The 11982-nt window shown below is 45.1% G+C and overlaps 1 protein-coding gene across 2 annotated transcripts in view; it reads right to left on the bottom strand.

The window, feature by feature from the left end:
* The window catches only part of FAM120A (family with sequence similarity 120 member A), a 112663-nt gene that overhangs the window by 60195 nt on the left and 40486 nt on the right, over nucleotides 1-11982 (bottom strand). For both annotated transcript variants that reach the window (XM_019628372.1, XM_019628373.1), the window contains exons 4-5: nucleotides 8087-8215; nucleotides 7300-7396 (exon numbers count right to left, since the gene is read on the bottom strand). In XM_019628372.1, coding sequence (XP_019483917.1) covers nucleotides 7300-7396; nucleotides 8087-8215 — 226 coding nt within the window. The remainder of the gene's footprint in view (nucleotides 1-7299; nucleotides 7397-8086; nucleotides 8216-11982) is intronic.

Raw genomic sequence — 11982 nt, 5'->3', positions numbered from 1 at the left:
CTGCGCCCTCTACAGCTAAGATGGTGAACAACAGCTCGACCTGGAGCTTGGCTGCCGTGAGTGGTCGGCAACAGCGTAGGATGCAGTGGGCTGCCATAAGCTACCGTGAGTGGCCGGCCAGCAGCCAGCATGAGTGGCCGGCAGCTGGCGTGAGCTGCCGTCCAATGGCCGGCGACCCATCTGCCTCACCCGGGAAGAGCGCAATGATCACAATACCAACATGGGCCAGTGAAGCGACATCCTCCACAACTAGACTGAAGAACAAAAGAATAGCAACCTGTTTGTTCCCCTCTCCCAATTCCCCAATAAAATCTTAAAAAAAAAAAAAAAAAGGTTTAAAAAACTTATTAGTGAAGTGTAGTACAACAGTATAATATTGAATGCCTGGTGACAAAAAAAATTTTTTTTAAAAGTAGAATAGCAAAAAAACTGAAAGTACTCTAGATGATGACCACAGGACACGGGTTAAGTAGATTACACACATCTGCGGCGTAGGATTCAGACAAGATTTGAAAACAAAAAGGCTAACCTATGTGAAGTGACGGGGAGTCTCAAAAGCATACTGCCGAGTGGGAACGGGGCAAGTCATGGCGCAGTGCGTACACGGACGGTCTCACTACAGTCCCAAGGCCCAGGTGCACCTCGGTCTCAGGGCAGGAGGATGAGGTCAAGCTTTAGGAGCAGTGTGGGCAGTTATGTCCTCTTTCACCCCTGCTTGTCCATTTGCACAGGTGTCCTTCAGAGTCCTGGCCCTGAAGCTGGAGTTCCATCACTGCAGTTAGGATGGCACTCGTTTCTGTCCTCTTGTACTCGTACATTCAGTCACCAGTGTTTGGCATTTTGTGAACTGGCATCCTCTGACCTGGTCTAGTAGAATGTGCCAGTCTTAGGGGCCTGTCAAGACTCGGGGCACCCTGCCAGCACCCTGGCATTTGAGAGAGCCAGAGGTCCTTTCTTTGTGCTCACTGTGCAGAGTCTGTTCTTTGCCCAATAGCAATTACTCTGATTTCCATATGGTCCCCCGCAGAATTCTCTTATTTGCTGGGCAGTCCTGCTGCCCTGCAGCCTCCCTTGGTCCCCACCAGACCCCTACTTCTGTGCTCCAAGGGACCAGGGGCTCTGTCACCCTCTTCCCCCTCGGCTTTCATCATCCCCGTAACAGGCTAAGCCTGTTCAATCCTTCCTCCCATGTCAAGCCCCACCCTTTATGGAAGGAACTGCAGGTGGGTTTGGAGGACGGGTGCTGGCCACCTATCCTGCCCTCTTCCACATCTGTGAGCAGAGACGAAGCTGCAAAACTAAAACTTATTTTAGGAGCTGTGAGTGCCACAGAAGCCTCCTCCTCACCTCGGCTGAAAACTGTTCTTGTCACAACTCCTCCTCTGGCTGCACTGCTCTGGGCTCCCAGCTCCACCTCCTCTCCCTGATCCCAGGCAGGACCTCTGTACAGAGTGTGTCCTCCAGAGAAAACCTCCACAGGGAAACCCGCCTACTTCCACAGCTCCAATTAGTACTCAGGGTACAAACACAATAAAGACAAGCAAGGGACCATGAATATAAAATTCGAGGTGATGGAGGGCAGGGGAATGTAATGAGGAGAGGGCTCTAATATTAGCAATGTTCCACTAATGTTTGTTTCATTTCCTGTACAAATACATTGTGTGGACGATAGTTTCAAAATAACAAGTTTTTATAATGAAAAATCCTTCAACGAGTTTTTGTGGTCCTAAGGAGTTAAGTCGAAAGTCAAAGAAAGGCCATGCGTGGCCACTGCACCCAGCCTGACAAGCATCACCTGGCCACTCTTTCCCCTGCTTCCTGTGCTCCAGCCACATTCTTCTGTTTCTTCCACACCCCATCTTCTCACCTCGGGATAGCTCCTGTGCATATACTTCCTCCCTATTGTCACCTTGCAAAATTCCTACCCTACCTCAAACATTACCCCCAAACTTTAGCTTCATCAAACAAGGGCACGCGCGGCTTTAATCAAGCACGAGTTTAATCAGGTTTTTCTTCCTTGACCTTCTTGTTCCCATTCCTGTAGGATTCCTCCTTTCATGTGACTACAAGGGCAAGGATGACATCTGTCTGGCCTATCACCTGGTCCAGTACCTAGCACAGGGCCTGCCATGAACTGAACACATTGAGGAGCTCATTTACTCTTTTTTTAATTAATAGACAATTTTTTGAGCAGTTTTAGTTTACAGAAAACTTAAGGATAAAGTATACACCTTGCATTATTGTAGTACATTGGTTACAACTGATGATCCAGTATTGATATATTATTAACTCAAGTCCACAGTGTACATTAGGGTTTCCTCTTCTTGGGCATTCTAAGGATTTGGACAAATTTACAAGGACATGTATCTACTCAATGCTGTCATCAAAAATAGTTCTGTTGCCCTAAAAATCTTGTGCTCTTCCTGTTCATTCCTTTCTCACCCCCAAACCCTGGCAACCCCTGGCTTTCTTACTGTTTCCATAGTTTTGCCTTTTCCAGAACGTCACCAGAGTTGGAATCATATGGTATGTAGTTTTTTAAGACTGGCTCCTTTCACTTAGTAACAAGACACGTTTAAGATTCCTCCATGTCTTTTCATGGCTTGACAGCTCACTTCTATTTAGCGTTCAATAATATTCCATTATCTGGATATATCACAGTTTATGAATCTATTCACCTACTGAAGGACATCTTGGTGGCTTCCAAGTTTTGGCAGTTATGAATAAAGCTGCCATAAATATCTGTGTGCAGGTTTTTGTGTAGTCTTAAGTTTTCAGCTCCTTTGGGTAAATGTCAAGGAACGTGATTAACTGGATCCTCTGGAAAGAGTATGTTTAGTTTTGTACCATTTTGCATTCCCATCAGCAATGAGAGTTCCTGTTGCTCCATAGCCTTGTCAGCATTTGGTGGTATCAGTGTTCCAGTTTTGGCCATTCAAATAGGTATGCAGTGGGAATTCATCTGCTTTTCACTGAGGGAGGCTGGGAAGAAACCGTTCCTGTTTTTTCAGACTCACTGGGCCACGGTTTCACTTGGGTGGCTCTTTACAAATATACCAGGATTAGCTCGTGCTTACAAAGTCTACATGCGCCAACCTGAGGGAGCCACTAGCATTTCTGTGTTATTTGTTATTTTTTTAATTCTGCCATTGATTTTGAAGCACAGCTAGGGTTTTAAGAACTACTGATTTAACCAGGGAACCAAACACTGATGACAATTCAATTTTGACATATGTTACTTGTGCTTTCACTTAGACTGGGGAGTCTCTGGTGAGATGAGATGGACGTTAAGTGCTGTGATGGAGAGGACAAAATTATAATCATCTCTAGATCCCCAGTTCCCAATACAGTATTTCTGGCATAGTAAATAGTTTAAAAAATAATACAAATCTCATCTGTAACTTATTTTCAAACGATCTAAGAACAGATAATTTCTGGGAGTCCACAGTGTAAAAATCGTATGGACTGTAACACATTCTTTTTTTTTCACTCTGAAAAGGACTACACACTGTGCAGATTGGGCCTCATAAGAATGGGACAGGGGTTGGCCGGCCCAGTGGCTCAGTTGGTTAAGAGCTCGCTCAAGAGTTTGAGCTCTGAGCAACAGTGGTTCGATTCCTGGTCCGAGCTGAGCAGCCGCTGAGCTGTCAACAGGTGGCAGGATGGCTCAGCTTAAAAAAAAATGAATTGGACAGGGGGCATGTGAGTTCCCTTCTGTAAATTCTACAACCATCCAATAACTATGTGGAGATCTGAGGTTTTCTCAGATTGAACTGCCGAGGACCATAGGCTCAGTAGAAAATCACGAAGACAAGCAGTTGTTATCCAAAGCCAACCCATGTGGGCCCAGCCAGGAAGGTTTTTCTTTTGAAAATACAGAATTCTTAAGCCAATTAAGATCCTGATATAGCAGTTCCGGGGTAGAGCCTAAAATTTCAGCCAGGTTTAGAAAATGGTTAGAATCAGCTCTCCCCATTTTTATTCCCAATAGCCATAGTCTAAGCTTCTAGTATGATTCTCTAAAATTTCTTCCAAACTCTATACACAATCTAATTTCTAAAATGATTAATACAGACAGGTTCTAATGAACAAGAAAGTTATGTTCCAATGATTGTTCAAAATCCTGAATGTGTTTTCCTGTAGAATAATATAATTGACTATGGTTGGAAAAGGCCACTTATGATCTACCTACTACTTGTAAGAATATTGTTATGAAAAATAAGTCTTGGGTTCTAACTTGAGATGCCAAGAAAGCCATTTCCCCAAGTCCATGTTGCTTCTAGACTCTTGATTTTCATTTCAGTCCTCACTCTGCTTAGTTCCACAATGGGACTCTATTAACACTACAGGCAAAATCAAAAGTAATCAATCAGATTACTTTTGTTTCTATTGGGTTGTCGGAAAAGTCATGACGTATTTTTTCTGTTTCTCGTTGCAAAAATGCGTCATGACTTTTCCGACAACCCAATATGTACTTTTCAGAAAAAAAACAAGTTATTTTTACGTGAATCCGTTTCTGCTGGCTCCAAATTCTGTGTATATAACCTGAAATAAACCTTCCTTCAGAAACTTGCCCCAACCTCTCTCTAATCTCCTCCCGACACCCCAGGCCACACACAACACTGGGACTTCTACACTGCCTCCCATTTCCTGCCCTCTGCGATTCTGTGCCAGGGCTTCAGGAGTCCCTTTGCTGTAAAATTCAGATGTCTGCAGCAACTGTCAGAAGGATCAGAAAATGCTTTGTAGAAGGATTGATAGGTACTTATCACCTATATTAACTTTCCTGAAAATGTCACTCTAAACACCTCAAATTCTTTGCTAATTTCACCACTCTTCTCCATAAAACACTGGGGAGAGTGAAAGTGAATTCAAGAGTGTCGACTTCATTTATAAAATACTTACCTTGAAATGTCGTTTGAAAATTTAATAAAAACAGGAAAGCAGTTTATAGAACATTACTTATTTTTAAGAAGCTCAAACCTAATTTAAACCTCATCTATCAGCTAAGATCAATGACAAATGTTAAGTCAAATGTCTTTCTCCATCCTTTGTCTCCTAATTTCCTCCTCTTAAATAAGTATTCTAGTCCCAAGTACATGACAATGATTGTTCAAACTACAACTGTCACAGGAGGACCACAGGTCACTTAGAGATACAGGAAATGCCAATGCCTCCTGTGAACTTCTTTCAGGCTTTCTGACCATTTCTTCAATATGAATCATTCAACTGCCTTTTCTGGCCATTGTTCCTACAAGAATAACAGTGATAGTACCTGCTGTGTAACAAGCATTCATTAAAGCACTTTATATACACTTTCTCTTTTCACATTCAAGGAAGTATCTCACTTTAATAAAACAGGACACCTGTGGCCTGTGGCCAAGAGGGGAGTTATCAGGATGCCCTCGGCCTCAGAACCCTGTCTCTCATCCATCTCAACAGCATCTACTGGACACCGCCTGTCCCGGGAGCTTTATCTGTCTGTCCCCATCACATCTCTCCTTCACTGATAATACCTGGTGTCAAGTCTCCTTCCTTCCAACACTCCCTGCCCTCTCTTCCAAAGGTAGTCCCTAAATCACATCCAATTGTTTCACTCTCCTGATTCAACAACTTTTTGTGGATTAAGTCATTCAGTCTTGCCACTGGGGATACAAGAGTGAAGGTGGCAAGTAAGGTCCTGGTTCTCCCAGACCTGACATTCTTAGGAGTGGGAGGTGGGTGTGAAGGAATGTGCAGAGAATTAGAATTAAAGTGAGGTGCCATGATGATGGCCTAGTGACTAATATAGCTCAGCCAGTCCCGAAAGGCCCCAGAGGAGTGACAGTGAAGCTGGGATCTCAGAAATTGAAATGTCCCAAGCACAGGAAGTCAGGGAGAGAGAGCTCTAGGCCCACAGTTGGCGCTGAGGTCCCAGAGCAGGAGCCAGTGTGGCACATTCCAGGCTGGAACTAAGCCAGGGCCTGGAGACTGAGAAGCAGAGGGCAGCAGGAGCCAGACCGTGGGGGACTAGGTGCAGAGTTGGGAGTTTATTCCAAGTGAGATTGGAGTGGCATGGGCCAACAGACATTTTTAAACATTACTCTGGTTGCTGGGAGGAAAATGAATGGTGGCAGGGGGAGCACAAGAGCGTGTACGGGGTCCTAAAGGGATACCTGTGACAAGCACAGCAGAGGGACACAGTATGCGTCAGCTGCCCCACCCTCCTAGGTCCCAAGGCACCAAGAGCACCCACACTTTTGTGTGTCGCTCCCCCCAGAGAAAGCCAGCACTTCACTTTTAGCTCTGTACCCCCATGCACACAGCACACAGTAGCACTGTGCTTGAACAAGCAAATGAATGTAAAGGAAATTGTTAGGGACATTTCCAACCCTGGGATGAATCTTCTAAACCAGTAAGAAATCTAACTCCTCTGACACTCTCAGGAACATATACGTAGCGAGCACGCTGGAACAACAGCTGGCAGCACAATGTCAAAGCTTTACTGGTCTGGACCCCAAGAAAGGCAACCTGACCCTGGAAGGAGGCGAGTACTTATTATGGTCAGTGCCTTCCGACCACCCACGAGATAGTCACTGCCAAGCGGGCTTCAGGCGAACAGCTTATAATTGTTTTTATTCCTCAATTTCAGATCTTTTGAGCTAAATTTGGTCTTTTGCCAAAAACAGGCAACAAAAGGGGAGATACACATCCATGCATTTCTGAAGGCATTGTAGACCCGAGGGTCTTCCACATCCCCGCATACTTGACAAGAGAGCACCTCAGGGACAGAGACTTGTCCCCATCATCTAGGTCAGGGGTCAGCAAATTGCAGCTCGCGAGCCACATGCGGCTCTTTGGGTACGTTCCGTCTCAAAAGTTTGCCGACCCCTGGAAGAGCCAATCCTGTCCCTCACAACAATTTATAAATTATTCGAGAGCCATAAATATGTTTTTACATTATGTGAATAATAACCTTTAAAACTTTTATAAATGAAACTATGATAGTTTTATTTTCATTTTCAATTTTACTTCAGAGCCTGCAGCTTGCGAGCCGCCGTTTGCCGACCCCTGACCTGGAACCTTGGTCCTCATGGCCCTGCTCTTATCCTCCATTTTCGTAAGTCTCTATAAGTTTCCTCTTGCTCCTCAATGTTGTCAGGGATTCCTACTGAGCCTGCCAAGGTCATTCATTACACTTACCTGTATAACTGCAGAAATCTCATCTCAAAAGAAACCTACAAGGTTACCAGGTGAATATTTACATCTCCTTGGTTATTGCACGGTCAGCATTCATCACAGAGACCTTGATTTACTTACCAAAGTAGTGTGGTGGGTGAAATGCCACAGGCTTACTAGTCGCTGAATAATATCCAATTGCTCTCTTAAATCGAATAACTTTGTCATCTGTTCTAGACTGAAATAAACACAGGAAAACCTCTGTAAATTAGCAAGCCACTGGTCATATGTTTCAACATATTTTTATAATTCAGTACATGAATAATGATCTGTAGCCTTTCAAGCTAGATAAGAGTTTAGAATGACATTAAAATCTTTAAGGAAAATCAACAGAGCCAACAGTTAACACAGAATCTGAAGCAGCAGTTAGAGACCTGGGATGCAGCCCTCAATTTCCCCTTAGCCAAGAGACATTTCAATGTCCAAGTCCAGCAAGTGGGGCAGCTTGCTCAGGGAGTAGATAGGAAATCACACAAACTTCACCTCTTTTACTCACCCCAGCCCTAAAATTCCTTCCTTTCCATAAAAGGAAGAAGAAACCCCCTGACCATCAGCTGAAGGGAAGGACAAGTCAGAGTTCACAGTTCCATTTGACCCACTTGATACGTCTGTCTTCTTAGTAGAAATCCTGTTAGTTATGATGATGGCCCTAGGAGCAACAGAGACCTTACCACTCGCCTCCCTCAAGCCCTCCTCTGTGCAGGCCAGAGTGAAGGCTGGTGAAGGGCCAGCCCTCCCAGCCGACATGGAGGCCTGACAGCTGGGTAAGCGCTCCTGGACATGGCCAGCCAGCATGTGCCTCTCAAGCCTCTTCCAAACCTGACACACACGAGCGTGCAAAGTGCTACCCAGCAGCTTGCATTTCTACCTGAGAATGCTGGAAAACATCTTTAGCTATGGCATCCAAGTCTGAGGTGTCCTGGATGTTGCGGACGTAGTCAGCCACAGCCTTGATAACCACGTCACATGGCGGCAAGACCAGCTGATGGGCCCGGACCTGAGAAGACAAGCACATATGTAAACATGCTAATTTCAAACACAGGGCTCAGGAAACTCCAGGCAGTGCTTCTTCCTAAGGGCCTGATTATTACCCATCTGTGAGCTCCTGGCCCCAAGACTCTGGTTCTCTGAGGTTTAAGCCCTGGATCTCCCTTTCCAGTGTTAAAATACAGCCCCATTACATTAAGGAGCATCTGACAGCCCTTCATTACTTCTGAGACAAGGTATGCGACCTGCTCACGATCACTTTCAAGCCTAGGACCCTACGCACCATAACAGCTGGCACACAGCATGGAGAAGCCTGGACTCCAGATGCTTCTTGTCTTTAAATGTGAGCCAGCATAAAGCTGTGCAGATCAACACAGTCCCAATTGCCCAAGTCCAATGCAGAAAGCCAAGGTCAACTGTAAGCGGGAGGAAACTAGTGTCCCTGACTGCTGAGGGACATGTCTGGTGAAAGACACATGGAATAAATTATATGAGTGTTTTGTTGTCCCAGAATAGTGGATACCAGGAAAAGGTTAAGTAAACAGATTTTTAAAACTTTTGGGCTTTTTCATGAAACTAAAAAATATATGAAAAAAATTCTTAATTTAATAAGATTCATGATATAATTATACCTATACCCTTATTCTTAGAATCAAAGATCAATCAGGTAGTAACTTTGTTTTCAGCAACTAAAAAAAAATTGAATGGTAGCACGAAATGACTTCTTTATTTCCTATTTATTCATGAAGATCATAAAGATAAAAAAGAGAGCAAAGGGCCGGCAGAGCAGCACGTTGGTTAGGAGTTGGCTTGGGACACCAACTCTGGGCAGCAGGGCCCCGGTTCGGATCCCACATGCGGGCCAGTGACACTGCGCCCTTTATAGCTAAGATGGTGAACAACAGCTTGACATGGAGCTGGGCTGCTGTGAGTCGCAGGCATAGGCTGCAGTGGGGCTGGCTGGCAGCTGGCATGCACTTTCCTGAGCTGCTGTGAGCAGCTGTCCATGGCCGGCAAACGACTGCCTCACCTGGGAAGAGCGCAATGATAATACCAACATGGGCCAATGAAGCAACATCCTCCACAACTAGACTGAAGAACAAAAGGACAGCAACTTGTCTGTTCACCCCCCCAACCCCAATTCCCCAATAAAAACCTTTAAAAAAAAAAAAAAAGTAGGGCAAAGAGATCTAAAGGGTTTGTGCCTCCAGAGCTGTGCATTCCTGCCCACCACCGCTGTGACTGTGGTACGTGCCATGGCAGCTGACCTCAGGCCAAGCTTGTTACCCTAAATTATTCAGAGACTCAATGTCATCACAGGGTCCTTCAGTGTGGGAAGGGAGATGGAGAAGCTCATCTCAGAGATGAGATGTACGGACTCCACCTGTCACTGCTGGCTTTGACAGTGGACGAAGGGCCATGGGTCAAGGTGTGCGGCCACCTCCAGAAGCTGGAAAAGGCAGGAAACACTTTCCCTGAGCCTCTAGCAGGAATGTGGACCTGCCGACACCTTGAGACCCACTGTGGACTTGTGAACTCTAGAACTTTAAGATAATAAATGTGTATAGTTTTGAGACACACCAAAAAGAAAGAAAGAAAAAAAATTAGAGAAGCTCAACATAAGCGAACGGAATAGAAGAAACCTCTGGAAAAATAGATGTTTATACCTTTAAGTTATTATACAAATTTTCAGATGCACAAGACTACATTCAATTTCCTTTACAAAAAAAAAAAATAGTTTTTTCTTGAAACGATGTTTCCCGTGTTTGAGTGGCTGCTCTCCTGTCCTAGGAATGCACATCCCTCGTAATGAGCTGCAGAGGACCACTGCAATGTCTATTGATTTAGATCACACACACGTTCGTAGAAAGCTAACTCCCTCCATGTAAAAATGAAAAACCTGACATATACCTGCTCCGTGGTGAGGAAGTCCCTTGAACAGCGTGTTCCAGCCAGTATGGGAGACATAGAAGTTCTGTCCACTCTCCATCTTTGGGGTGTTTAACAGTCCCACAGTGGGGCAGGTGGAGGGCGAGCTGGTGGCAGCCCGGGGGTGTGGAGTTAGGACAGAAACCCCTAGTGTCCTACACTTGGCAGAATGCGGCATTTTCCCCTCAGCACACACCACAGGGACAGGGGCAGGGACAGGACAGCCATGCCGGAGGCTCTCCAACTGCAATTGGGGGTAGTTAGCCATGCACTGTGGCATTCCAAAAGCCTAGGATTACCTAATTATGGGGCACATGATACTGAAAAGGCACGTCATTTTAGAAGGGTTTTACACGCAGAACAAATAAATGACAATTAACATGGTAAGAACAGAATTTGCTGGATATAAAAAGGCCAAAATATGAAAAGGCTTTTCCCCAAAGGTGGGGAGCTAATGGGGTTGCTGCAAGCTGCCTCTCCCAGGGATGTGCACCCTGACACCGGGACACCACAGACAACTGTCCCACCCATTGCAAGTGAAATGGGTTGGCTGTTTTGGTTCCTGTGGATATCCTTGTCTTCACTACCTGTAGCCCCCGCCTCCCCGCCCCACAACACTAGCTAAAGGATCCTTGAAGTGAACACATCCTATAATTAAAAGGCCCCTAAGTCCTTCTGAGTGGCTAAGACCACCACAACCTGCATCCTTTACAATTTCCCCATGGCCTGGACTCCTTCCTCATAGCCACCCACCTCTTGCCCTGCCGGCTTCATTCCTAATGCAACTCAGGGTGAACGCCCATCTTTCCCGTCCTCAGGGCAGAGCCTGGAGGTACTGGCATGGTGGCCCCACCCCAGGAAAGCCAGAGTGACAGCATGCAGCACCACAGGGCACAAATGGAAGGCCTCCCTGCATATGAGAGGCTTTTTCTTAGAAAGAACGAGCACAATAACTTGTAAAACTCAGATGGTACTAACCTTTACCAAAAGGATTTACCATAGAATTCCATTTCATAGTTAAGATTCCTGGTACATTTGAGTATTGATATTTTTACAAACATCCAATTTATTAAACTTTTGACACTCTTGATAACTTTTAATTTGTACTTTCTTTTAAAACCTTGCCACAATGTATATATGGAGGCAATCACCCATTCCTGTTATCAACTGAGTGGCAACAGAACCAATTAAATGGGGAAAGAAAGGAAAAAAAAAAACCCAAACCCCTAAAAATCCTGGCCACCTGACACTCTGTTCACACACACACACACACACACACACACACACACACACACACACACACACACGCCATATACATGAAGGTATTTATCTACATACGATCAACTGGGAAAAAATGCAGAGACTTGTTGACCCACAAAAGTGCCATCGCCTCATGTTGTTAAATCTTCCCTAAGACGCTCTAGAATAGCATCAGGCTCTCCCATTGCAGCAGTAACTACACGAGACTTATAGGTATCTGTCCTAGTCTATACTCATAAAAACAAAATTAACACTCAAACCAAATAAATGAAGTGTTCAATGCTTCAAGGCAGACTTCAAAATATTTTAATGGAGGGCCAGCTGAGTGGCTCAGTTGGTTAAGAGCTCGCTCAAGAGTTTGAGCTCTGAGCAACAGTGGTTCGATGCCCGGCCCGAGCTGAGCAGCCGCTGAGCTGCCAACAGGTGGCAGGATGGCTCAGCTTAAAAAAATATATACCGTATTTGCGGGCGTATAAGACGATTTTTTGGCCCTGAAAAATATGCCTCCAAGTCGGGGGTCGTCTTATACGCCAGGTACACTTCAGATAGACTGCCCATAGTGCTTGCCCCATGCCATAGTGGCCTCCC

The sequence above is a fragment of the Hipposideros armiger genome, unplaced genomic scaffold (genome assembly GCF_001890085.2).
Source record: "Hipposideros armiger isolate ML-2016 unplaced genomic scaffold, ASM189008v1 scaffold_783, whole genome shotgun sequence".
Classification (NCBI taxonomy): domain Eukaryota; kingdom Metazoa; phylum Chordata; class Mammalia; order Chiroptera; family Hipposideridae; genus Hipposideros; species Hipposideros armiger.
This window is presented reverse-complemented; position numbering and strand designations above follow the sequence as displayed.